Source organism: Perognathus longimembris, chromosome 20 (genome assembly GCF_023159225.1).
Source record: "Perognathus longimembris pacificus isolate PPM17 chromosome 20, ASM2315922v1, whole genome shotgun sequence".
NCBI lineage: Eukaryota > Metazoa > Chordata > Mammalia > Rodentia > Heteromyidae > Perognathus > Perognathus longimembris.
Window position 1 is genome coordinate 40,209,442 of NC_063180.1, and position 26,197 is coordinate 40,235,638.

General features: G+C 42.8%; 1 protein-coding gene and 1 non-coding gene across 12 annotated transcripts in view; one reads left to right on the forward strand and one right to left on the reverse strand.

The window, feature by feature from the left end:
• Positions 1 to 26,197, reverse strand: part of Ube3a (ubiquitin protein ligase E3A) — a 139,756-nt gene that overhangs the window by 33,833 nt on the left and 79,726 nt on the right. For all 11 annotated transcript variants that reach the window (XM_048329476.1, XM_048329465.1, XM_048329469.1 and 8 more), the window contains one exon: positions 15,077 to 15,139. In XM_048329476.1, coding sequence (XP_048185433.1) covers positions 15,077 to 15,139 — 63 coding nt within the window. The remainder of the gene's footprint in view (positions 1 to 15,076; positions 15,140 to 26,197) is intronic.
• On the forward strand, positions 14,674 to 14,727 carry LOC125339167. Its single transcript, XR_007208455.1, has one exon. It is a non-coding gene; the product is annotated as a small nucleolar RNA SNORD109A (small nucleolar RNA).

Below are 26,197 nucleotides of genomic sequence, written 5' to 3' on the forward strand. Positions count from 1 at the left end.
AAAATGTCCTCACGGTGTTTTGTTTTTCCCGTTGAGGTTCTTGGAAGTGATAACCTGCATTCTTTTTCATATTTATTCTTCCCACAGAGGTGTGAGAACTTATAGAATAGTTATGTATGAAATGGTAACCCCCGAGCTGGGAATATGGCCTAGTGACAAAAGTGCTTGCCTTATATACATGAAGCCCTGGGTTCGATTCCCCAGCACCACATAGATAGAAAACGGCCAGAAGTGGCGCTGTGGTTCAAGTGGCAGAGTGCTAGCCTTGAGCAAAAAGAAGCCAGGGACGGTGCTCAGGCCCTGAGTCCAAGGCCCAGGACTGGAAAAAAAAAATCATGAAATGGTAACCCCTCTGTTCCACAATCTTTATAATAAAAAATATTTTTGAAAGAGCTCAGTGTTATAGCAATTTCATATTGATTAAAATATTTGTCATAGCAAGATAGCTTTGTGCCAAAATACTTTCAGACATTCCTCATTTTTTTGTTCTTTCCTTTATTTGGCACATAAAGAACTTGTAAGAACTTTTACCTATAATGATATGATTTAATTGTCCTTTTTGTTGGGTGTGGGGCTTGAACTCAGGGCCCTGGTGCTATCCCTGAGCTCTTTTCTTCAAGGCCTAGCGCTCTACCACTTTGAGCCACAGCACCACTTCCAGTTTTGAGTGGTTAATTGGAGATAAGAGTCTCACGGACTTTCCTGCCCGGGTTGACTTCCAACCTTGATCCTTACATCTCAGCCTCCTGAGTAGCTGGGATTACAGGCGTGAGCCACGGGTGCCCGGTGATATGATTTCATTCTTAGTCATGAACAATTGAAAGTTCATAGAAGTTCCTGAACATAGTCAACCAACTCATTAGACAAAATGGAGTCACAAACTGGTTCATACTTGACAGCAAAAAAACAAACAAGTCCATTGGGCTGGGTGCCAGTGGCTCACGCCTGTCATCCTAGCTACTTAGAAGGCTGAGGTCTGAGGACTGCAGTTCAAAGCCAGCCCTGGCAGGAAAGCCCATGAGACTCTTATCTCCAGTGAACCACCACAAAACCGGAAGTGGCGCTGTGGCTCAAGTGATAGAGCTCTGGCCTTGAGCTGATGAGCTCAGAGTCAGCGCCCAGGCCCCGAGTTCAAGCCCCATGACCAACAACAACAACAAAAACAGTCCACTGTACGCTTCCAACTCCTCTTGCCTAACCCAGCAGATGAACAAGGCTGGCTGTGGAAATGCGTGTGTGTCAGGAGGGTGCGTGTCCAGGGTGGTGAGCGCGTGTCTGAGGACGCTGACCGCTCAGTGCAGCTGTCAAGCCGAGCACAGACGCAGGGTGCTAAAGAGACAAGGAGGAGTCTCCGCCTGGTTGTGCTCCTCACCCCTCGGTGGTGCCACTGCGGGAAGGCCATTCTGCCAACAGGCGTTCCCATCCTGCCTCTTAAAGCAATGCACATTGCAATTCTGCTAAGCAACTCAGTTCCTTTTCATGTGAAGTTAGAGATGTGTGTTTATGTTAAAAATGTATTTGTTAACAACCAAGGAGGACGTAAAATATGCCATTCAGAAAAGAGCCAGCACGGGCTGGGAATATGGCCTAGTGGCAAGAGCGCTTGCCTCCTACACATGAAGCTCTCAGTTCGATTCCCCAGCACCACATATATGGAAAACGGCCAGAAGGGGCGCTGTGGCTCAGGTGGCAGAGTGCTAGCCTTAAGCAGAAAGAAGCCAGGGACAGTGCTCAGGCCCTGAGTTCAAGCCCCAGCACTGGCAAAAAAAAAAAAAAAGAAAAAAGAAAAAGAAAAGAGCCAGCAATGGTTATTTGTACTGAAATTACTACCATGGCCAAAAGGAGGGAACGCTACCTGTCTGTCTCATAGAATGGCAACGGAACCCTATGTTAGCTCATGCCTGAATTTGTTGTTGAGCATTTTCTAATATGTCACATCTTTCTTTCTTTCTGTTGTGCTCTGCTAATAGAGAAGAGCTGGACTCCTGCTTCTCCACTTCAGGAAGGAGGGGTGAGTAATCCACCAACATTTTGGGAGCACACGTGCCTTGTACTCTGGGCCAGGTTTTGCAGTCTCTGGGTTTAAGTTTTTATGACCTTATTGGCAAATACTCTCGTGGTGTTTTGTTTTCCCCACTGAAAATCTCCCCAGTGACCTTGAGTCATTGAAGCCCTTATCATTTTTTTCCTTCATGTCTTTCCTACATTGATGCATCCCATGTGGAACTTAGGAGAACTGTTATGGCAATTTCATATTCGATGAAAGAATTTATTATTGTAAGTCTTCTTGGTGCCAAAACATTATCAGACTTTGCTGGCTAGTTTACTTCTTGGAGTTTCAGAAGAGACAATCCAAAAGCCAAAAGTTATGTGTTGGCATGCTCTCTGTATCTGCATCTAAATTAACCACTGGCTTGAATTAGTGTAATTCTCTTCAGAACGCATCACTTTTGGACTGACATGGAATGGCTTGGGTAAGAGAGTCAAAATAAGAAACCTGGGTCTTGTCGCCTATGTGCGTCTCTTGATCATCACTTGCTATGTTACTGAGTTTAAACAGTTGAGTGTATATTTAATTTTAGTTTTACAACTTTTCTATACATATTTCAATGGAAACAAACATTAGAGCAAGAAATGAGAGTCCAAATAGTGCTTTAATACATATCTCAAGACTCTTGTCCAGTAGATTGAATGGTACTGAATCCTCAATGGATAATGTCTGAATAGTAAGTTAAGTGTATGCTGTTGTTAAGGAAAGAATTATCAGAAAGTTTTAGCATGGAGTAGTACAGAATGTGGATTAATCATAAGATAAAGGTGGGTTAATACTGAAATATATTTTATTCCATCAGGATAAGAACATCCAAATATCTTTTACTCCATAAATATGATGAAAGACTTGGCAGAAACAAAAGTAGTTAGCCATAAATCATGGCTTTCAGCCATGAAGAGGCGCATGCATGAGGATTGGAGTTTCAAGGCCTGCAAGAGCAAAAGAGGGAGACCAGGCCCAAAGAAAAGGCCACATTTCACTCCGTGCTAATGGGTGGCTCACGTGTGTCATCTCGGCTACTCAGAGAACTGAGGTTGGGAGGATGTAATAAAGAAAATCGAAGTAATTATCAAATCCCACCCAAATATATGGGACGTCATCAAACAAGGTGGTATAAGGATTCTGGGATTTCACGAAAAAGAAAGCAAAAGGCAGAAGCAGTAAAGATGCAATGGCCATGAGACTTCCAAACCTGGAGCGTGGTTATGAATATTCACGTATGTGATCTGAAAGATTCATAAGCAATATAACACAGCAAAGAATTTCACCAAGAGTTGGGGCTGGAGCAAATACACTGCTCAAGTGGCAGGGTACCTTACAGAATGTGTGAGGCCCTAAGACCAGAACACAGAACCACCAGATAGATCATAAATAACCACTGCATAGGTTGCATTCCTACGCAGTTCATAGTTACACATTTTTATTTTCAATAATTGTCTCTTCATATATCATAGTGCATTAAATGAAGTAAGATGGGCTTGGAAAGTAGGGAAAGATTGTGAAAATAACAGATTTATTTTCTTTTACACAGCTCAGCTCATAAATGGAAATATATTTCATACTTTCCTAAGGAGGACTGGGTTGCAATGAAAATAAAAATCCATATACTTGCTAGGGTTCAAGGATGAATAGTCTAAAAGAGAATTTATTAAGCTAGTTTTGGACTATGTTAAAATAAGGTTTCCAGTAAGATAAACTGGAACTGAGTGAGGCCAAAATCCTCTTTCTAATATGACTGACAACCAACCTTCTGGAAGGAGTTTCATGTTTGATCTTGTCAGGTTATTTCGAGCATAGATCTTAATAATCCTTTGCAGTGATATATTCAAGTGTACTGTAAATTCTCAATTCCGTGATTCCATCACATTGGGTAAATATATTAACATTCCTGTAAGGGAAGCATTAACATGTTCTACTTGGAATAATTGCCTTATATATTTTCTCATCTGATTTTTTTTTCCTTTGGTATTTTGCTTCAGGTCAAAAGCTACAACACATTGCAGACAAAAGGTGAGCAGCTAAGCTCTGGGATTTCTGAAAGTCTTGCTTTTATACCATAGTTAGTGATGTCCCATATTCCTGAGAGATATGTTTTTGGTCTCAGGTGTGTTGCTGTCTTGTCTGACTATTATTATTTCATTTAAAATCTTTGTGGAAAAAATTAGTACTGCAAAATTGCTAAATTTTTTGAGCATTTTATGTTGGATAACAATAATTTGGAATGAAATTCAAATCCTTGACATGCATTTATCTGGTGCCTACACAAATTTGATGCTTCTGCTCTTGTTTTTACTATAATGATATGATTAACTTCTTAAACTTTTTCTTTCCTTCTTTTTGTTTTTTTTTTGTTGTTGTTGTTGGTTGTGGGGCTTGAACTCAGGGCCTGGGCATTGTCCCTGAGCTCTTTTGCTCTACCACTTTGAGCCATAGCTCCACTTCTGGTTTTCTGGTTGGAGTTTCAAAGACTTCTGGCTGGGCTGGCTTTGAATTGTGAGCTTCAGATCTCAGCCTCCCAAGTATCTATGATTACAGACATGAGCCACCAGCACCGGCAAAGTCTATATTTTGTTTGTTCATTTTGCAGAACTGAGACTCAAACTCAGGGCCTTGCACTTGCCAGACAATTGCTTCTCCACTGAGCAAAATCCTGAACCCAATGTATTTCCACTCTTGTTTTATAATAATATAACTGAATTCTTTTTTTTTTTGCCAGTCCTGGGCCTTGGGCTCTGGGCCTGAGCACTGTCCCTGGCTTCATTTTTTTTTTTTTTTTTTTTTTTTTTGGCCAGTCCTGGGCCTTGGACTCAGGGCCTGAGCACTGTTCCTGGCTTCTTCCCGCTCAAGGCTAGCACTCTGCCACTTGAGCCACAGCACCGCTTCTGGCCGTTTTCTGTATATGTGGTGCTGGGGAATCGAACCTAGGGCCTCGTGTATCCGAGGCAGGCACTCTTGCCACTAGGCTATATCCCCAGCCACCCTGGCTTCATTTTTTGCTCAAGGCTAGCACTCTGCCACTTGAGCCACAGCGCCAACTCTGGCCTTTTCTATATATGTGGTGCTAAGGAATCGAACCCAGGGTTTCATGTGTAGGAGGCAAGCACTCTTGCCACTAGGCCATATTCCCAGCCCCATAACTGAATTCTTAAACGTTAACTTTTTTTTTTTTTTTTTTTTGCCAGTCCTGGGGCATGGACTCAGGGCCTGAGCACTGTCCCTGGCTTCCTTTTGCTCAAGGCTAGCACTCTGCCACTTGAGCCACAGCGCCACTTCTGGCCGTTTTCTGCATATGTGGTGCTGGGGAATTGAACCCAGGGCCTCATGTATACGAGGCAAGCTCTCTTGCCACTAGGCCATATCCCCAGCCCTTAAACGTTAACTTTTAAGGTTGACAGAACTTACACGTATATTCACCTAATTTTCACCACAGAAGTCACAACCCTTTTTATACTCGAGGTAGGATAGATGTAACACAGAGCAACATGTCTACTGTACATTTCTTCTTCCTAATGCAGAACACGTAGGCTGGGGGAATGCGTATTTACCATTCGGGTTCATTGAGAACCCCTTCGCTATACCACTGTGGGATGGCTTCCTGGCTCTGACAATGGGCATCAGCATCCTATCTTACCAAATAATGGACTTCTTGAAACTATTAAATTACTATGTCCACTTGAACATCATTGTAGATACTTAGACAGGAAATGGGTTCTTTAGCACCAATGAGGAAGTTTTAAAATATATGTATCATTCAGAAAGGAGCCAGCGGTGGGGATAGGTACTGGAATTGCCATTACCACAGCCGACAGGAGGAGATACTATCCATCTGGACGACGCCCCACCAAAACACAAATAACCAAATTGATTGTATTCCTAGGTTCTTATTATAGTTAGCTTTAGGTTCTCTCCCATAATTGTCTTTTGATATATCTCAGTGTATTTTAAAAGCTAGATGAGGTTGATAAGACGACATATCAGGAAAATGAACAATTCATTTTTGCATTAGGATATTTTACACAGCTAAGGAATGGTAATATATTTTATACAGTAGTAATGAAATAGATTTTTAGGTAATAGTAATGAGTGTAGTGTTTCATTGGGGGGGAAAGTCAGATATTTACTAAGATACTAAAATGAATTTCATGAAACATAATTAGCTAAGCTAGTTTGGGGCTCTATTGAAATAACATTACTTCTAGTCATATAAAGTGGGGTGAGGTAATAACTTTATGTTCTTTTTTCCGCCCCCTGGTCCTGGTGCTTGATTTCAGGGTCTGGGCACTATCCCTGGGCTTCTTTTGCTTAAGGTTAGTGCTCTACCCCTTGGGCCACAGCTCCAATTCCCGTTTTTTATGGCGGTTAATTGGAGGTAAGAGTCTCAAGGACTTTTCCTGCTCAGGCCGGCTTTGAACCACGATCCTCAGATGTCAGCCTCCTTAGAAACTAGGATTACAGCCATGAGCCACCAGAGCCCAGCCAATGTTATGTGTTTAATATAAACATATATCTGCCTTGGATTTCGACCATAACCCAATTAGCTGGAAAGAGTTTGAGAGTTTCATCTTTGATACTATCAGGTGATTTCTAATAGATCTTAATATTTTTCATGATATATTCAAGGGTGTAGTTAAGTCTCAACACTTTGTACCTATAATATTAAGTAAATATATTAACATACCTGTAAAGGAAAAAGTACTGTGTTTTACTTAGAATAAATCTGATACTTTTCTTTGATATTCTGCTACAGTTGAAAGCTACCACATTACTGCACCTGGGGGAAAAAAGTGAACAGCTACTCTGGTGCTTTGATTGATTGATTGATTGATTGATTGGTATGCTTTGCTTAGTGATGTCAAAGGGCCAAAGTCTGCTGAGTTTATTGTCTCAGAAGCTCAACCGGTGGATTTATTCCTAAAAGATGTGTTTTGGCCTTAAGAGTATCACTTCCTTTCTGAGGAATATTTTTTTTGTTTATTCATTGATAGGTATTTATTCATTTTAATTCATTTTTTTAAAGTTAAATAATATTGGGAAACCAGTGACATTTTTCAGGGGTTATGTTTAGTCACAATCATCTCTAATGCAATTCAAAGCACTGGCTTGCTATTACCTGGCACATCTAGAGCCTTCCCATACTAGTTTTTACTGCAGTGATATGATTGACTTCTTAAACATTAACTTTGGAAACTTCCACTGTATTTTCTTAAACATATTCACCTCATTGACCAGAACTATGGAAGTGATTTTTTTTTTTCCTTACTAAAGATGTTACAGATCCAATTCGGGGCAACGATCGACTGTACATTTATCGTTCTTCATGCATCACACAGTAAATGGCTGCCCAGAATAGGAGTAGCTGTGGAAATGCTTCTTTGTCCGTGAGGAGCACAAAAGTCAGTGCAGGCGTCAAGCTGAGCGCCACATGAGGGCTCTGTAATAAGACAAATGAGTTTCTCAGCCGGGCCTACCTGCTGCCTCCCTCAGAGAGAGCACTGTGGGAAAGCTCTTTTGCTCCCAGTAGTCATTAGTGTCCCATCTTATGAGGCAGTGCACACCCTTCACCTTAGGAAGGGACTAACTTCAATTTGATTTGAAAAGAGAAGTTTTGATGCCTGCATATAGGAAATACATTGCTGAGCAATAAATGAAGGCGTTAAGTAGGTGGCATTCAGACAGGAGCCAGCAAGGGTGATGCATGAGACGTATGCAAATGCCTTATCTAGTCAGTGAGTAGCTCCATTTCCTTTCCACACGGGGTTGTAAATATTGGTGGTGGGATATAGTTCTTGAGTAACGAATGAGGACGTTCAAATGCTGGGATTCTGAAAGGAGCAAGCAATCCAGAATGTGTACTGAAAATCCCCAAAACCTTACCAAAATAAATAAATAAATAAAAAGGTCCACATGCTAACTAATGCCAGAGGAACCATATTTTAGTTCTTTATTGTTTTGGTTATCAAGTAATTCCTAAGGTGACATATGTTGCCTTTCTGTCAGGCATTGCTGACATAGAAAAGCTGGGATGGATTCCTCCGCTTCAGAGGAGAAGGTGAGTTCTAAACCAAGGTTCTCCGCAATGTTCAAGAATGTGTCAAGTACTCTGTGTCAGATTCTCAGGTGTCAGGGTTTATTTCCGCAATGACTTTTTCAAGAATTGGGATTCTCACCATTGACACCTGCATTATTCAGTGCTTCAGATGTTTTTTTTTTTTTTTTTGGCCAGTCCTGGGCCTTGGACTCAGGGCCTGAGCACTGTCCCTGGCTTCTTCCCGCTCAAGGCTAGCACTCTGCCACTTGAGCCACAGCGCTGATTCTGGCTGTTTTCTGTATATGTGGTGCTGGGGAATCGAACCTAGGGCCTCATGTATCCGAGGCAGGCACTCTTGCCACTAGGCTATATCCCCAGCCCTCAGATGTTTTTTTTTTTTTTAAGTGGTGCTGTGGCTCAAGTGGTAGAGTGCTAGCCTTGAGCACAAAGAGGCTCAGGGACAGCACCCAGGCCCTGAGTTCAAGCCCCACAACTGACAAAAATAAACTGTCTAAGGCTTTTTGTCACTGGTGACTACAGGATGAATTTAGATCTATTATGGTAATTTCATACTTAATCAAACATTTTTGAGAAGATCTCTTTGTGCAAAAAATTATCAGGTTCTTCTCATCTGCTTAATTCCTGATTTGCAGAGGAAGAGCTCTTTATACAGGTCCCCCCTCATTTGTTTAATCTCCTTCTCTTAATATTGGACCACATGAAGAATTTGGGAGATTTATTATGGAAAATTCATATTCAAAATTATAGATGAAGAGAGAATCCATTCTCTATAGGACCTTAGTAATCATATTCCATTTATTCCTGCTTTTAGCATAATCATTGACTTGAATTTTTTTTAATTGTTGTAATATTAGAAGCTAGATACATAATTTTCTTCTCTTCATGATGTGGATGAGATGGCATCAATAAAACTGGATGATTCCTGCCTGGTACCTTTTCAGATCTGTTTTCTTTTGGTATTTTGCTGCTACAGGTGCAAAGCCACAAACAACCATGTCTTCTACTTCAGGGAAAAAAGGTAAGCCTCTACTCTTGGTGATTTAAAAAATCTTATCTATGGCCAGTGGTATTAGAGTTCAAGATCTGTGAACTCATTAATTCACTATTCCAGAGGTCCAGTGAATATTTATTCCTGACATACTTTCTTCCCTGTATGTGTCCTTTCCATGTCTGAGGAAGAAGAAGAGAAACATTCATAGCTTATAAGAGAATAATGTACTGTAGCTATAAGGACTGAGTTGCATTGTAAAATCCCAGCTATTTGCAAGTATTGAGAGTAGGTAACATTTCATGGCACTGAATTTGCTAGGCTAAGAGTAGGTCATGTTGAAATAAGGTTGCTATAGTCAGAAAAAAATACAATCATGTCAGGTAACAATCCTATCTATACTCATAAGATAAAGATGTATCTTCTTGTAACCCAATCAGCTGCAAGCAATATCATATTCTCTGTAACTGCCAGGTGGATGGATTTTAAGACGCTTGAGTCATCTATTTCATGATGGATGCTTGGGTCACAGTTCATTCCAAACTCTTTATGATATTATGTAAATGGTTCGACCCTGACAACTCTCTCCAGTGACTAATTAGTGGATGACTCTAACTTATTGTTGGGTGACTCTCACTGGAAGAGCCTGGGAAACTTGTAGATTTGTCATGATGTCTAAATGAACTAAAATCAGAGCAGTTGTCCACCCAAGTTTCTGATACATGATGAATGCACCTGTGAGTAATAGAATGGTGGGAGGAATGCCTTTGAGCTATGCATGGGTGCTTGTCAACCAAGGATCCGCACAGTGATCTGAGCTGTGGCTGAGCAGCAGCTCTCAGATCGCACCAAGAAGTCAGTCAGAATTGGTTCTGTTGGAATATTTCTCAATTGGAATAATTTCCCATTCTCACAAGCCTTCTCCTTTTTGGTTTATGGTATATTGTCCTAAAACTTTTACTACATGAAGACAAGCTTCAATTTTCCTATGTAAGAGATAACTGCTTTGTTACTAGTGGATATCCTCACACAGACTCTCTTGGGCTCCTTTTGGAGGAAACCAGAAAGGAAAATAGGTGAGGCAATGAAATGCACAGGAGAGAAAATTATGAAGCAACTGAAGCATGTGTGCAAAGGACTGGAAGTACTGAGATTTCTATAAAGAAGCCATTACTGTGTTTTGCTTGACCTTAACTTAGTATCTATTCTGATCTAGTTTATTTTCTATATTTTGGTGCAGGTCTGAAGTCGCAAAGGGTTCTTCTACTTTGCAGGAGAGAGGTGAGCAACTACTCTGCTACTTTGCTTTTTTTTTTTTTTTTTTTTTTTTTGCCAGTTGGTAGCAAGTGCTTGCATACACTGACAAGCTCAGCCTGAGAACCAGAAGAGAGCCCTCAAATAGGATGAGAAAGATCATTATCCTGGCTTTACTGGTTGACCTCAGCAATTCTACTGTGGGAAAGCTTTCTCACTCTCAGCAGCCTGTCTTAGGAGAGAATGCAAGTCCTCTATTCAGTGACTAGCTTTGTTTTTCTGTAAATGAGGAGGAAGCTACATGAAGGTGCGGATGGAAAGCCCCCGGAGACTCACTGGAAGGCCACGTCAGCCTATGCCAATGAATGGCAAGGGCACTGTATTTTAATTGTTTTGCTTTTGTTGTCAATCCCTTTGTAAGGTGACATGTGCCTCCTTCTCTTTCTGTCACACTGCTGACACAGAAGAGCTGGAATCTGTCTCTCTACTTCAGAGAAGAGAACAAGGAACCAACGCGCTTTGATATCTGGGTGTCAGGTACTCTGTGATATCTTAGACCCTGGCGTTCATTCAGAGAAATGTCATGCATACACTGATGGTGTTTTCCTCACAGATTCTCATCCCTGACACCTATATTATTATATCCTTATCATTTTTTTTCTCCCCTTCTAAATCTTTCTTTCATTGGGTAGCACATGAAGAATATGAGATGTATTATAGAAATTTCATATTGGATCAAAAATCATAGATGATGTATTTAGGAAAAAAATATTATCAGGGTCTCCTCATTTGTTTAATTTCTATAGCTTCATAAGAGAAATTCTCCATATGATCTTAGCGACCAGACTCTGCATAGTTCTTATGTAATCAGTGACTTGAATTAGTTTCTTTTTCTCATTGCTGTACATCCTGCCAGCCATCTTCTAAGAGATTTGTTGTTCTTTTTGACGGAGCTGAGGGCGGAGCTCAGGGCCTTGCACTTGCCAGGCAAGTACTCTTCCACTGAGCTAAATCCTCAACCCCAGTCCTAAGAGATTTTAATCATCTGATATACCCCTCGTTCACACTTAGTTTCCAATTCTTTGTTTCTACACTACTGAGTAAATATATCTCCTTTGGTGATTTTCATCCTGTCTCAATGAACTACAGTCAAGCCGAACGTCCACCCAAGATAACTGATCTAAGAAGACTTCTGGTGGTGGCTTCAAATATGATATTAGGGTGGGAGGAATACCTTTGAGATGTTGACAGGTGATGTAACTGTCCTGACTAAAGATAGGAAAATATGCCTGGTGATACTGAGCTCCAATGCGGTATTCCTCCATTGTTTCCCGTCATGTCACCCTCCTTGAAATGTTCATTAGTTGAAGACTTTGGATTTTCCTACTGGAAAAAATCTAACCACACTGTTCCTCACTGGACATCTTCATATAGATTATTTTTGGCTCTTTGCAGGGGAAACCAGGAAGGAAAGAGGTGAAGAAATAAAATGGTCAGGAGAAGAAATGATGGAGCAACTGTGGCATGCATGGCAAAGCCTGGGAAGTACTGGCTTCCCTGGTAGGGATTCTAAAGGAACCAGTACTGCTTGAGCTTGTACTTAGTACTTTTTCTGGCCTGATTTTTTTTTTCCTCCTTTGATGTTCTGCTGCAGGTACTGAGCCACGACAGGTTTGTGTACTTGAAGGGAAGAGAGGTGAGCAGCTTCTCTGATTGTTCGGAGAGTTGTCTCCGATTCTGTGTTCATTATCTCCGAGGCTGCAATGCGTTTGCCTCCCCAGGAGACACATTTTCTTCTCTGTGGATGAAGCATTTTGAGGTCGGCCACCTCTCTGAAGAGCTTTGATGGGCCCTAAATCGTTCTGGGAGAGCTGTGTCACCGTGTCACCAATTGATTTGGAGTGCAATTAATATTTGGTGTTCCTCCTCGGTTTATCTTTGTTTCTGGTATGTTCAGAATGTGGACGTTTCAAGTCTTGCTTTTTTGTTTTCATTTACTGGAATCCTATGACTTATTCCTGGAAACTTTTAGTTGATTCAAAGTGTCAAACTTATCCCACACTGATACGTCTAATATTACTAGACTGGGACAAGGCCCAACCAGATGAGGTTTTCTCTGGAAGCACTAGTTAAGATGCTCAGCCTGGCTTTACCGGGCAATCCTTCGGGGCTGCTACTGTGGGAAGCTTTCTTGCTGTCACTACAGGCACCGGCATCCTATCTTAGAAGTCGAGGCACATCTTTGGGCAGTGACTAGATTCATTTTTTCCTTTAACAGCCAGTTGTAGACACTTATGGACAGGCAGTACATGCTCCACTACCCAACGAGGAAGCTTAAAATGCAGAACTCAGAGGAGAGCAAGAGGGATGCGTACTGAAAGTCCCATTTGCTTTCTCCCTAAAGAAGGCAAGAATGCCTGACTAGGACTCAGAATAGAATCTGGCTAACAGGTCGGAATATTAAGCCACGTTGATTGACTGTATGGAGAAGGGGAAATAGGGCTAGAACTATCCTAGCTCAACTCATGTGAATGGAACCATATTGTAGATCTTTATTGTACTGGTTGTCTAGCAGTATCTAAAGTGAAATATGTTTTCTTTTTCCTCATGCTTTGCTGACATGAAAGAGCTGGGATCAATTCCTCTACTTCAGAGAAGGGTGAGTCTGAACCCAAGAGTTTTTGAACTTCACATATGCTAGGTTCTGAGTCTGCATAGTTCTTCAGAAGCATTTTGGAGAATGTTGTGTAGTGTTTTCCTCCTTGAAAATCTCACCAGTGACACCGGCCTGACTGAATCTGTATTATGTTCTCTTGCATTCTCAATCTTTCTTTTGCTGGTGGACCACATGTAGAATTTAGGAGAACTGTTGTGGGAATTTCATATTGGGTTAAAATTTACTAAAATGAGATGTTTTCATGCCAAAGTATTATCAGACTCTCTTCATTAAAAAAATGTAAAAACAATAACCAAAAGATGGCTGGCATACCATCAAAGAAAGAATATAAGAAGTAAGGCAGACCCAAAGAAACACAGCTTACATGGTTTCCCCTCATTTGTGGTAACTAGAATGTGCCTATCAATCTACAATAAACACATTAGATGGCAAAAAGAAAAACATACACTGAGACATGATCAACTATTCAGGTCTCTAGATGTTCATAGAATAGGACTAAAGGAGCATATTCGCAGGAGGAACACAAAGGTGCAATGCCTCTGTACCTTGGATCATATAAAATAATGGTGCTCCTCACTGGACACTATGTGGAACAGGAACTCCACAACTTGCAGGGGAGAATGGGAGGGAAAACTGGGCAAGAGCGAGGCAAGGGGTGACTGTGTTCAAAAAGAAATGTACTCTCTACCTGACTTAGGTGACCACAGATGTTCTGTATATCACCTTTACAATAACATGAAAAAAAAAGAATGAAGGGATTTCCTGATGAAATGAGAAAAGGGCAGAATTATTAAAATATAAGGTTCTCCACTTCCAAAATGTACAGGGGGATTGAATATCCAGATACATGGAGCTCTAAGGTCCACAAGTATCACAGGCCCATACAGAATGTCTGTGGCGTTCTTTATCTCCAAAAAAGCTGGAAGTAGAGCTTTTTTTTTTTTGGCCAGTCCTGGGGCTCTTGGACTCAGGGCCTGAGCATTGTCCCTGGCTTCTTTTTGCTCAAGGCTAGCACTCTGCCACTTGAGCCACAGCGCCACTTCTGGCCATTTTCTGTATATGTGGTGCTGGGGAATCGAACCCAGGGCCTCATGTATATGAGGCAGGCACTCTTGCCACTAGGCCATATCCCCAGCCCCGAAGTAGAGCTTTGACTTGAGTGATAGAGCACTAGCTTTGAGCAACAAAGCTCAGGGACAGTGCCCAGGCCCAGAATTCAAGCCCCAGAACCAGCACACACACACACACACACACACACACACACACACACACACACACACACACACACCTCCTTTAAAGTAACCTAGATAATTTTGAAAAATTGATGGCAGTTTTTCACAAGTTTATGTTGGGGGAAAACATTTTTTAATGAAATTCAAGGGTCACCCACCCTGGATTCTCATTATCCATCTGGCAGCTCCAGAACTTTGCTGTCAGCCCTCTTGCCTTTCATTCTGTAATTTCTTGGAACATTTCGCTAGTGCTGAAACATTTAAAAAGCCTTTTCATTGTTTTACTAGCCTAGTACAAGTCACAGGTTTTTCTGAATGTACTGACTAGCCACCATTCACAACACAGTAGACCAGGCTGCCCTCAACAGGCCTGGCTACTGGTTCTTATTGGCCACGAGGGGGCGCGTGTGTGCCCATCCAGATGAGCACAAGGCTCTGAGGACGCAGGAGGACTCCGTGCAGACGTCAATCTGAGAACCAGATGTGCGCTGTCTTATAAGACAAATAAGTTTCCCAGCCTGGCTCCAGTGGGAGCCCACTGGTGATGCCATTCTGGGAAGACTGCCTTGCGCTCATAATGGGCATTGGTATGCTCACCGATGAAGGCAGTGCACATCTTTTATCTTGTTTTATTTTTTAAGCACAAGTATTTACTCACTTGGACAGAGCAAATACTTGGTTGAATGGCAAATGAATATATTAATGATGTTCAGAAAGCAGTCAGCAACGGTGCTGTGTGCTGAAATTATCGTTAGGATTTCTAAAAGAAGGGAACACCACTACTGGAACTAACAAATGGAACCTTGTTTTAGTTCCATGTCACCATTTCTGTAGAGCATTTTCCAACATTATGCCTCCTCTTCTTTTTCTCATAGGTTGGTGATATCTATAGATGCGAGAAGAGGGGTGAGTACCAAGCCACTATCTTTTGGAATTTACATACCATGTACTCTGTGCCGGGTCCTGAGAGCCATGTGTTTATCTCTTTCAACACGTATTTAAGAATATTACTGCTTGGTGCTGGAGGCTCACGCCTGTAATCCTAGCTACTCAGGAGGCGGAGATCTGAGGATCATGGTTCAAAGCCAGACTGGGCAGGAAAGTCTGTGAGACTCTTATCTCCAGTAAACTACTCAGAAAATGCTGGACGTGGCACTGTAGCTCAAGTGGTAGAGTGCTAGCCTTGAGCACAAAAAGGCTCAGGGACAGCACCCAGGCCCTGAGTTCAAGCCCCAGGACGGGCAAAAAAAAAAAAAAAAAAGAAAAGAAAAAAGACCCATTCTTATGGTGTTTGTTTTCCTTACTGAAATTCTCACCAGTGTCCCATACATTATTGAATCCTTATCATTTTTCTCTCCTTTTGTCTTTTCTGCTTTAATGGAAAAACTGCAGAATTTAGGAGAACTTTTTATGAAAGTTAATATTGTATCTAAAACATTATGAGGTCTTATTATGCCAAAATGTCTATCCTCATTTGCTTAATTCCTGAACATTTAAAAGAGTAAATTCATGATGTGTAGGTGTTATTTATGGTCACAGTATGTGGAGTTTAGCTTTTATTTCAGTTGTTGACTTGTCATTTTCTCTTTCTTGATGGTATGTGTGAGTCAGATTTAAGAAACCTGGCTCGTTTCAGCATCCAGTTATGTCTCCATGTTCTGATTACTTGCTGTGTTTGGGATGGTGTGTGTTTACTGAGTGATCCAATTTTAGTGTATGTTCTTTCCTATACGTATTTTATTCTTGGGTACGAAGTAAAATGATAGCAAGAAACAAAGCCAAATGTTGGTCAATATGTATCTTAGGAATACTGTCTGGCAAATTGTGTATTACTTGGTGCTCAATGGTTAAAGTCCCAATAATGAGTCAAATGTTTTCTCTCTTTAATGCAAGGCCTTTCAGAAAATATAGTTTGTTATAGTTACTTTTTAAAATTTTAGCATATTGGCATACCTTTCTTGTACATTCTTAAATTCTATGACTTATATTTTTCTTCTGTGATAAAAATCACCACATGATCATTTCTCTACAACTTGCTAAACGTCTACTTTAAGGTAGAAGCCCAAATTAATTGTACAGTAGAAAAAATGCACAATATTATGCACTCTGATAAAAGCATGAACTATGAATGGCTTGGGTTTTCCAGTCCCAAACTTTTTTGTTCCTGACATATTTAAACTATGTTTGAACTTTTAATCCTAGTTTTTAATGTCCCCATTTTCAGCCTAAGATTTAAAAAAAAAATCCCAGCTATCAACTCCTGCTCCTGCTTTATTTTGAGAAATGCTAATATGAAAATATAAAATGATGGAGGACATGTTTTTGACATTCCTTCCGTACATTGAAATAGTCGTGAGACACACAGGGTCCTCATCAAGCCTAACTACTTAGCTTTGTGGAATGGTCTAGAAAACAGGGGCATTGTTTAATAACTTTGAAAGGTTTAGAAGGTACCAAAGTTATACTTTTATCTTATATCAGCATCTCTACAAAACATTTTATACAGATGTGTGTGCGCGCGCGCGTATGCACACACCTATGACAAAGAAGCACGGACGCGATGAGAACACTGATGTACTTACTCTGTTCAGTCGTCTTAGAGATACCATGGCTCCCCGGTTCGTTCTACAAGTGAGCCTGCAGATCCAGCCTTGCCAGGACGGACACTATCATGCGGCCTTTCACGCTCATCTGAGTCAATCAGTCACTAAGCCTACGCTTCGTGTAAATACAAACTAAATTTTAGGCCAACCTGTGCGGTAGGAGGAGGACTATTTAGCTACTTAAAAAGATGAGTCTGTGGCAAAGTGGGTGGGCCTGACCAAATAGTGATTTAAGATTTGTGTGTGCGTGTGTGTTTGTGTTTGCTGGGTCTCCTGGGCTTGAACTCAGGGCCGGGGCGCTGTCTCTGAGCTTTTTTTCTTTAAGGGTAGGTAGCTCTCTACTACTGAGCCACAGTTGTACTTCTGGCTTTGGGGTGGTTAAGTGGAGATAAGCGTCTCAATAGGCTTTTTTTTTTGCCCAGGCTGGCTTCAAATTATGATCCTCAGACCTCAGCCTCCTGGTGCCTGGTTAGAGTTTTAGACTTGAAAACATCTGAGTCTATAGCAATGATGCTCTTGGTTTGGGGTAAATACATCTAAAAGGAAATTAGGAAATCACAGGTGACAGGAAATCCCCAACAGGACTCTAGATGACTTAGCTGATGTTTTGGTGGGATAGGAATATTCTGGTGGTTGATCCTGAGTTTCACCTAGCAATTCAACTTACCGGTGAACACTTACCCACAATGTTATTTTCCCATTGTGAAAAAAAAAATTGCTTAAGGTAAGAGAACCCACATTGTTGAAAGCAAGTTAGAGATTATTTTTTTCTCAGAACTTGAAACAGCTCTTTTGGAAGTTTATTAAAGAGAAGAGTCTTACAGGCTTTCCTGCCTGGGCTGGCTTTGAACTGCAATCCTCAGATCTCAGCCTCCTGAGCAGCTAGGATTACAGGTGTGCGCATCAGCACCCAGCCTCAGCTTCTTTAACTGCCTTCTTTGGGGAATTTCATGGCCCCTAGGGTACCAGTATAATTCCCTCCTAGTATTCTTTCGATGTATACTTTTAGTTTTCTTTTCATGGCTACCGTAGGAGTGAAAAACACCTTAATTTCCTAATGATTTGATGATCAAATTAATTTTATGGCAGAAAAAGTTCTTTATTAACTCTAAGACCCATATCATTGTTGCAAAGAAAGTTACATCCTTTCATCTTGTGTCCATTAACATAGATCTATAATAATTATTACTATTACGGTGGTACCGGCATTTGAACTCGGGGCCTTGTGCTTGCTAGGAAAGCACTCTTTCACCAGACCTGTTTGATTCAGTTATTTTTTTAGATTGAAGCTCAAGTTTTTGCCAAGAACTAGCCTGCAATCCTCCTACCTGTGCCTCTACTTACCAGGGACTGTAGGCAGTAGACCACCATGCTCACCTAGTTGGTTGAAATGAGGTCCTGCTTTTTTTCCTAGGTTGTGTGCCAAACAAAAATCCTTCCAGGGCTGGGGATATGGCCTAGTGGCAAGAGTGCCTGCCTCATATACATGAGGCCCTGGGTTCGATTCCCCAGCACCACATATACAGAAAATGGCCAGAAGTGGCGCTGTGGCTCAAGTGGCAGAGTGCTAGCCTTGAGCAAAAAGAAGCCAGGGACAGTGCTCAGGCCCTGAGTCCAAGCCCCAGGACTGGCCAAAAAAAAAAAAAAAAAAAAAAAAAATCCTTCCAAACTCTACCTCTTGAGATTTCTTAAATCAATGAAAAAGATTCATAACCTAAAACGGGCCGCCTCGTGACTCTGAGATTTAGCTGGTCAGCTGTTTTTATGAATTATTTCAGCTTAAAGCACATTCCTTAGCATTTCCCACAGGGCAAGTCTTCTGGGGGTGGGGTAGGGTCACAGATGTATCTGGGGAGGCCTTATTTGCTGCTTTAATTTTACCATGTTTTTCTTTCGGTATTCTAGATATTTCTCCCAGCATCTTCTTGGTTTCCATTGTTTCTGAACAGAAATTTCTTGTTGCTATTATTTGAGGACCCCATAACGTGACAAGGAAAAAAGCAGGACCTCAGGCTCTACCACACTGGCATGAAAATTTACTCACTTGCTTTGTGCAACTGGAGAAAAATAAAAATATGATTATGCAGGGTCATAGTCCTTTCATGTGTGGGGTACAGATATTTTCATTGTTACCCCTAGGTTGTCATAGGCACTCCTACAGGAGTATGTATTTTTTTTTTTTTTTTTTTTTTTTTTGGCCAGTCCTGGGCCTTGGACTCAGGACCTGAGCACTGTCCCTGGCTTCTTTTTGCTCAAGGCTAGCACTCTGCCACTTGAGCCACAGCGCCACTTCTGGCCTTTTTCTGTATATGTGGTACTGGGGAATTGGACCCAGGGCCTCGTGTATCTGAGGCAGGCACTCTTGCCACTAGGCTATATCCCCAGCCCAGGAGTATGTATTTTTAAAACACATTTTCCATTAAAGGACTGCATGAATAATATAAATGTATTTGTTACCTCCAGTTGTCTATAATACTTAAGTCATTTATTTCTCTATGGACCTTTTTATCACTTATTAAAACTAGGGCATTATTAATGTCTCCAACTACCCTTTTCTTTTTTGTTAGTTGTGGGGTTTTTGAGCTCAGGGCCGAGGCGCTGTTCCTGCCTGAGACTCATTTTCTCAAGCCTGGTTCTCTACCACTTTGAGCCACAGCGCCACCTTCAGCGTTTTCTTTTTCTTTTTTCTTTCTTTCTTTTTGGCCAGTCCTGGGGCCTGACTGGCTTCTTTTTGCTCAAGGCTAGAACTCTAGCTCTTGAGCCACAGCACCACTTTCAGCTCTTTCTGTTTATGTGGTGTACAGGCATCAAACCCAGGGCTTCATGCATGCAAGGCGGGCACTCTACCGCTAGGCCACATTCCCGGCCCCACCTTCAGCATTTTCTGAGTAGTTTACTGGAGAGGAGAGTCTCAGGGACTTTCCTGCCTGGGCTGGGATCCTCAGATCTCAGCCTCCTGAGCAGCTAGGATTACAGGCATGAGCCACTGGCACCCAGCTCAAAAATCACTATCTTTCAACCATTCAATTTCACTAGAACACTCTACAATCTTTGCCCTGAATATAAGCCAAGAGTAGGGTCTCTTTGGAAGGAAGGTGAGGGACCTATCATAGCTTTGTATATTTACATAGGACAAAGCAGCTCTTCTTGAGAAAAGACCACACAGGTGGTATCTGCTGCCGGGAAAAGCAGGAAAAGGAGGCTTTGGGATCTGATGAACCAAAAGACAGCGGACAAGGATGGGAGAAATACGGTGCCAGCTATTCAACAGACAGAAGATTGATATCCAAAACGAACAAGTAGCTCAAAAAAATTAAACAGCAGAATAATAAATAATGCAATAAATTAATGGGCAAGCAAATTCTTCTTAGAAGAATTCTTCAAAGAAAAAGTACAAATGACAGATACATGAAGAAATAATTAACATCCTTAACCACAAAGCAAATGCAAAACCAAAATTCAACTAAGATTCTGCCTCATAGTGGTCAGAATAGCAATCATAAAGAAAACAACAAATGCTAGCAAAGATGTGGGAGAAAATCCTAATACACTGCCAGAATATAAACCAGTTCAACTACTATAGAATTCAGTATGGTGTTTCCTAAAGAAAACAAAAATGGCCCTATCTTATCACACCAACATGATGCTACTTCACATATGTTAAGGTGTGTAAATCAACATAAGAGAAAGCTACAAGCACACTCTATAATCAGAGTGCCCAACAACCAATGAATGGACAAAGAAAATATGATACACATACCATAGAATACTATACAGCCGTAAAGAAAACAAAAACCACATCATTTACAGGAAAACAGATGGAAACAGATCATGTTGAATGAGCTAAGCCATGTTCAGAAGCCACATAAATGCTCATTTGTATAAACTGCACCTAAAGGATACATATACATGGAAGTGCTGATCTGTACCCACTGAGAATGTGGAACTGATTGAGAGGAGGGAGATAAAAAATGATGGAGGGTGAATATCAAATTTTACTGCAAATATATATGAAGGAATGAATAAGGAATCTCAATGCTGTTCAACAATAGCGAGAATGGGGAATGGAGAATGATTAAATATAATATACGCATAGCTGCAATGTTATGATGAACCCCCCGGTACAATTAAACACAGACTAAAAAAGTGGAAGTGACAGGAAAGTACAAGACGGCCAGTAGGTTATCAGCAGGAGGGGGGAGAGCAAAGGAAGAAGGGGAATGAGGATGAATACAGTTGAAGTACTTTACTTGAAAAATACGAAAACAGAACGGAACCTGTTGACATTATTTTAGAAGCAGGAATGGGGCGAGGGACAAGTGTGTGCATTTGGTTAGGATACATTGTAGACATATATGTAAATGCTGCAATGAACCCCTTCAATTTTTTAAAAATCTTACCAAAAAAACCCCACATAACATGAATCTCTTTGAGTGTGTGTGCGCCTATACTGGGTCTTGAACTCGGGGCCTTGTGCTCTTGGCTCAGCTTTTTGGCTCACTGCCGGCACTCTATTGCTTGAGCTACACCTCCAGTCTGGTATTTTACTTATGAATAGGAGATAGGGTTAGCTTTGAACCATACCCTCTAGGTCTCAGCCTCCTGACTAGCTAGGATTACAGGTGTGAGCCATCAATACCTAGCCAGGGTGTGTGTGTGTGTGTGTGTGTGTGTGTGTGTGTGTGTGTTGATAGTGGGGCTTGAACTCAGGGTCTCCGTCTCTTCCTAGTGCTCTACATTTTGGCCACGCCTCCAGTCCCTAATACAAACCTTTCATTACACGGTAGCTGCAGTCAGTACACAATTCACTGGCCTTGTGTGAGGAGGTTGGTGTCAGTAGGACTACTGCTCGAGGGCTGACATAGCAGGACTCAGAGTTCGGAGTTTCTGCAGGCCGACACCTGCCCCATCCACGAGACCCGTGACCACCCTCCTGCCACTGTGGGCGAGACCACCCAGTGTGTGAACGTCAAGCCGGAACGACAGGCTTCCCACCTGGTGTTGGGGGGGACAGACCGACAGCAGCCGTGTCTCCTTTATTCGTACGGTCTCTCTCTCCTCAGTTCTCATCACAAACACAGAAGGGGCCAAAATGGAACAAAGCCGTGAGTTTCGTTCTCGGGAGCTCACACCACGAAACGACACGGCAATCATTGTCCGTCAGCCTGCAGAAACCCGCCCTGTCCGCCCTGTAACTGCTCATCTCCTAGCTGTGCGTCGCCCTAGGGGTGACCTCCCTGTCATCCCGGCCAGGGAGAGCTACAGGGAGCCAGATGGAAGAAACCCCCTCGCACCGGGAAGTCACTGAGAGTAAACACCGCTGCGGCCAATCCCGCTCCTCCCGCAGAGGAGGCCGCTCAGCCGGGGCCCCTCCAGCACACAGCCGGCCACAGATCACCAGTCCTGGCCGCCCAGAGTTCTTCACCCCACCGAGGCCTGGAATAGAATTGTGTGGTCACAGAGGCCTCATGTCACAGAGCGCCCTCACGGGGCTGGTGACAGAACACTGGCTGCTCCGTCCGTAGGTGGACCGAGAAATGGCAGGTCCCCTAGATCAACTGGGAATCTCAAGGAGAAGCTACCAGATCAAATCCCAGAGCTCGCTGGACACTTCCAGCCACCAAGGAAACAAGTGCTCCGCTGTACTGAAAGAGACCATCAAGCTCAAAGAAACCGAGAAATCCCACTCCATTCTTTCCTTCAACTGGAAAGAAGAGAAGTTGCTGAGAAAGAAACTCAGCTTTCTGGAGTCCATGAAGAAGTATGAGGCCAACGCCCGCCTCACGGAACAGATCGCCTTCTATAAGAAGTGTTTCTCCAGGCATCAGAGGTCGGAGCTGGCACATGCCCGGTTGCTAGGCAACAAGGAGCTGGTCAAGCAACTCACCTCCAAAAACACGTTGTCCAACTACAATGCGCCCCTGGTGGACGACAGCGAGGCGGCGGTGAGGGCCATCATCAAGAACAGCATGGAGAACGGAAGCAAGACGAGCTGGCCACCCAATCCGCACAAACACAAGATCTGCCCGGCCACCAGGAACAGCCAGCCCACTAAGGCCCAGTCCCAAACCGTGTCCAGAGTGGCAGGAAAGGCCGACGCCAAGGGGGCAGGCCCACGAGCGCTCAGTAAGAAAGGAAGAAAGGCCAAGAAAAAGCCAGCTGTGGCTTTAACCTTGGAGCCGCTGGGGGGTCTGGAGCAAGGAGGACAAGCGCCAGCCTTTCCGGGGGACAGCAGCCCGTCGTCCTGGGACGACGACTTCCCCAGTGGGAACTCCAGCTCTGTGGACAGCGACCCGTCAAGGCCGGCGAGCGGGGGGAAACTGAGAGGCAAGCTGCTTAAGTTCTTAATCGATCATTCGAAAAAGAAAAGGTCAAAACCCAAGAACATCCCCCAGGGCCAGGAGCTCCCCGCTCATTCGACCGAGATCAAATCCACCCTCAGAGACAGAAGGCCGCTCGGGAGTGAAAGAGATGTGTGTCCCATGGACAGGATCCCAGTCACTCCAATGCCCTCTTATGCTCAAGATTCCTTTCCCGCCAGCCCCTTGGAGATAGGAAGCCTGAGAGCACTCCGAATTCATGGGGCGGGAAGAGGACAGAAATAGTTCTTAAAGAGACTGGAAGCAACTTTTCATCACCACATGGAATGTGCACTTTTTCTCCCCATCCCTTTAAGACACCCCTCCCTGTTGTACCCATTCATCGTTCAGTAGCTACTTTTTAATACTTACCGGTGTGGGGGGCGGGGGGGGGGGAATCTTACCCCTGATCTCAAGGCTGTTCCTGAACACAGGAAGCAAAATGCTTTCCTCTTCTATAAGATCCCAGCAACCACGGCAGGATTTTAAACAGTAAGACAGTGGATACACATCACCTCCGGCCCTGCGTGCCTTTGAATGGAGAACATGGAGGCCCAGCAGCTAGAACAGGCAGCAAAGGAAGGGCAAGGCCGGGCTGGGGCCAGGACATCTCGAACTTTCCACACCAGGCTTCATCTTCATTACCAAAGAACCATTTTTTTTTTTTCAAGGAGAAATATCTAAGAAGATACATGACTCTGGGACACATTTGGCAGTATTGCTCTTACTGTAAAAAAAAAAAAAGAGAGAGTAAAAGACAATAATTTGGGGAATGTTAGCAACTTTGATTCTTCAGTGACTCACGTGGGAAACCTAGCTTCTTGATTTATAATAACAAAAATAAACAAATGAAAGTTAGTTGGCTAGGGAATTGCTAGCCATACCCTCACCCTCAGTTAAGCCCAGTGGGGAGACTCCTCATATTTACTGAAGTTAACTTGTTTCCCAGGGTTCAATGATCACCAAGTGGTAGGTGGAGGCTCTGTTCTCTAGCTGTATGTGTATACAGGCAACGGCCTGAGATCTTGGGTAAAATGACTTACAGCTTTTGAGTCTTGAAAACTTAAGTATCTTAAAGAGTTGAACAAGATGATCTCTAGTTACTGCTTTACCAGAGCCTTACAAAATCTAGTGACTTTAACTTGATATTGGAAAGCTTGCCATTGAGCTAACTGAAACACAAATCCTTTGCCCCTTGTAGTCAGCATTTCAGACTTTTTTCCTCAGGTGTAGTATAGGGTAGTTAAATGGTTTTTGTTCACTGGGTGGTCAGGAAGCAAGTAAGTATAGGAAATGGCTGACATTTGAATGAATAGATCATATTGGCTCCCAGTTATTTCTGTGTATTAAGTTCCATAATTTTTTTAAGTATATGTATAACCTATGAAAGTGGAATTGAGACTGTCAAGCATATAGCTGAACACATGCAGGGTTTAAAGTGTTGTGCGTGAGATCAGGTGACCGAAGTGGGCCCCGCCTGCCAGCAGAGGCCACGCCCACCCACAGACATGCTCCTCCCACCCAAATGGGTTCACCATCTTATCACCTCTGTTTCCATGTATACACAGGATAGTGACGAAGGACAAAAGGCCAACCTTGAATGACCTGAGGAGCCAGGTACAAGTAGAGACGAGTGGGATTGAACAAAGCCCTTATACGGCCCTCAGGAAAACATCATGGGTTTACTCGCTGCTTTCTTAGACATCTACGGAAAAAATGAGTTTTAGTGCTTTCCCAAAACCAGGGGTGCTCACATGAGCAATATGAGATTGTTATCCCCAAGAAACCTCTGAATGCCAACAAACAAAAAAACAAATGTCTGAAATGGCACTTTGTGTGCTACCTCCTCCTGGTGGTGGTGTAGAAATCTGAAGTCCGGTTGACACATGTGGCTCTCTGGCTTTGCAATCCTATTATTCATACATTTATCCAATTATGTTTTGAGCTTTAGGATGAGTAAATCGATTTCCTTTCACAGACATTGCAAATTGGGGGAGTGAAGCTATGATAAACATAGAAATGCCGACTATGAGAGGCCCTCCAGAATTACGACTCAAATATTGGAGAACACAATTTTTTTTTTTTTTTTTTTTGCCAGTCCTGGGCCTTGGACTCAGGGCCTGAGCACTGTCCCTGGCCTCGTTTTGCTCAAGGCTAGCACTCTACCACTTGAGCCACAGCGCCACTTCTGGCCATTTTCTATATATGTGGTGCTGAGGAATCGAACCTAGGGCTTCATGTATGGGAGGCAAGCACTCTTGCCACTAGGCCATACTCCCAGCCCTGAAGAACACAATTTAAATTTGGAAAACAAGGCAGCCGTACTACCACGTTGATGGTGAACAGCACTGCTACTAGATGTGGGTGCTGGAAGCAGGCACACAGAAGCAAACATTGAAAGCAGGTAATAGCACAGCTTCCATCTGACAAGGCCCCAAGCCCACCATTGGCTGACAGTGAACTGGAGTCGTGCTCAACCTCATCCTGAGCCTGTGGAGGTCCTCTTCCTTCCTGCCTTAAATGTCTCTGGAGCGCAAGGGCTCATTCTTCATTCTGGTCTGAAGAAACAGACCAGAGGGGCAGGCGTGGTAGCTTTGCCTGTAATCTCAGCTATCCCAGTGGAGACAGGAGATCATAGTACAAGGCCAGCCAAGGGGAAAAAAATAGTGAGACCCCCATCTCAACAAATAAGGCATGTGCCTTCGCACTTACACTCCGCTGGGAGGCAGAAGTAAAGAGGATCACAGTCCACAGTTGTCCTGGGCAAAGGCAAGAAACCCTACCTAAAGCAAAAACGCAAACAAGTTCCTTGAATGGCAGACTGGGAAGACTTGTAGTGTGAGGCCAGCGGGGGAGGGGGGGCCTGGGGGAGAGGGACTCACAAGACCTGGAAAATAACTAAATGTAAAAAAGAAGTGCTAGAGTTGTCGTTGAGGTGGCAGTGCATCTGTCTAGCAAGCAGTGTTTGTAGTGAATTCAATC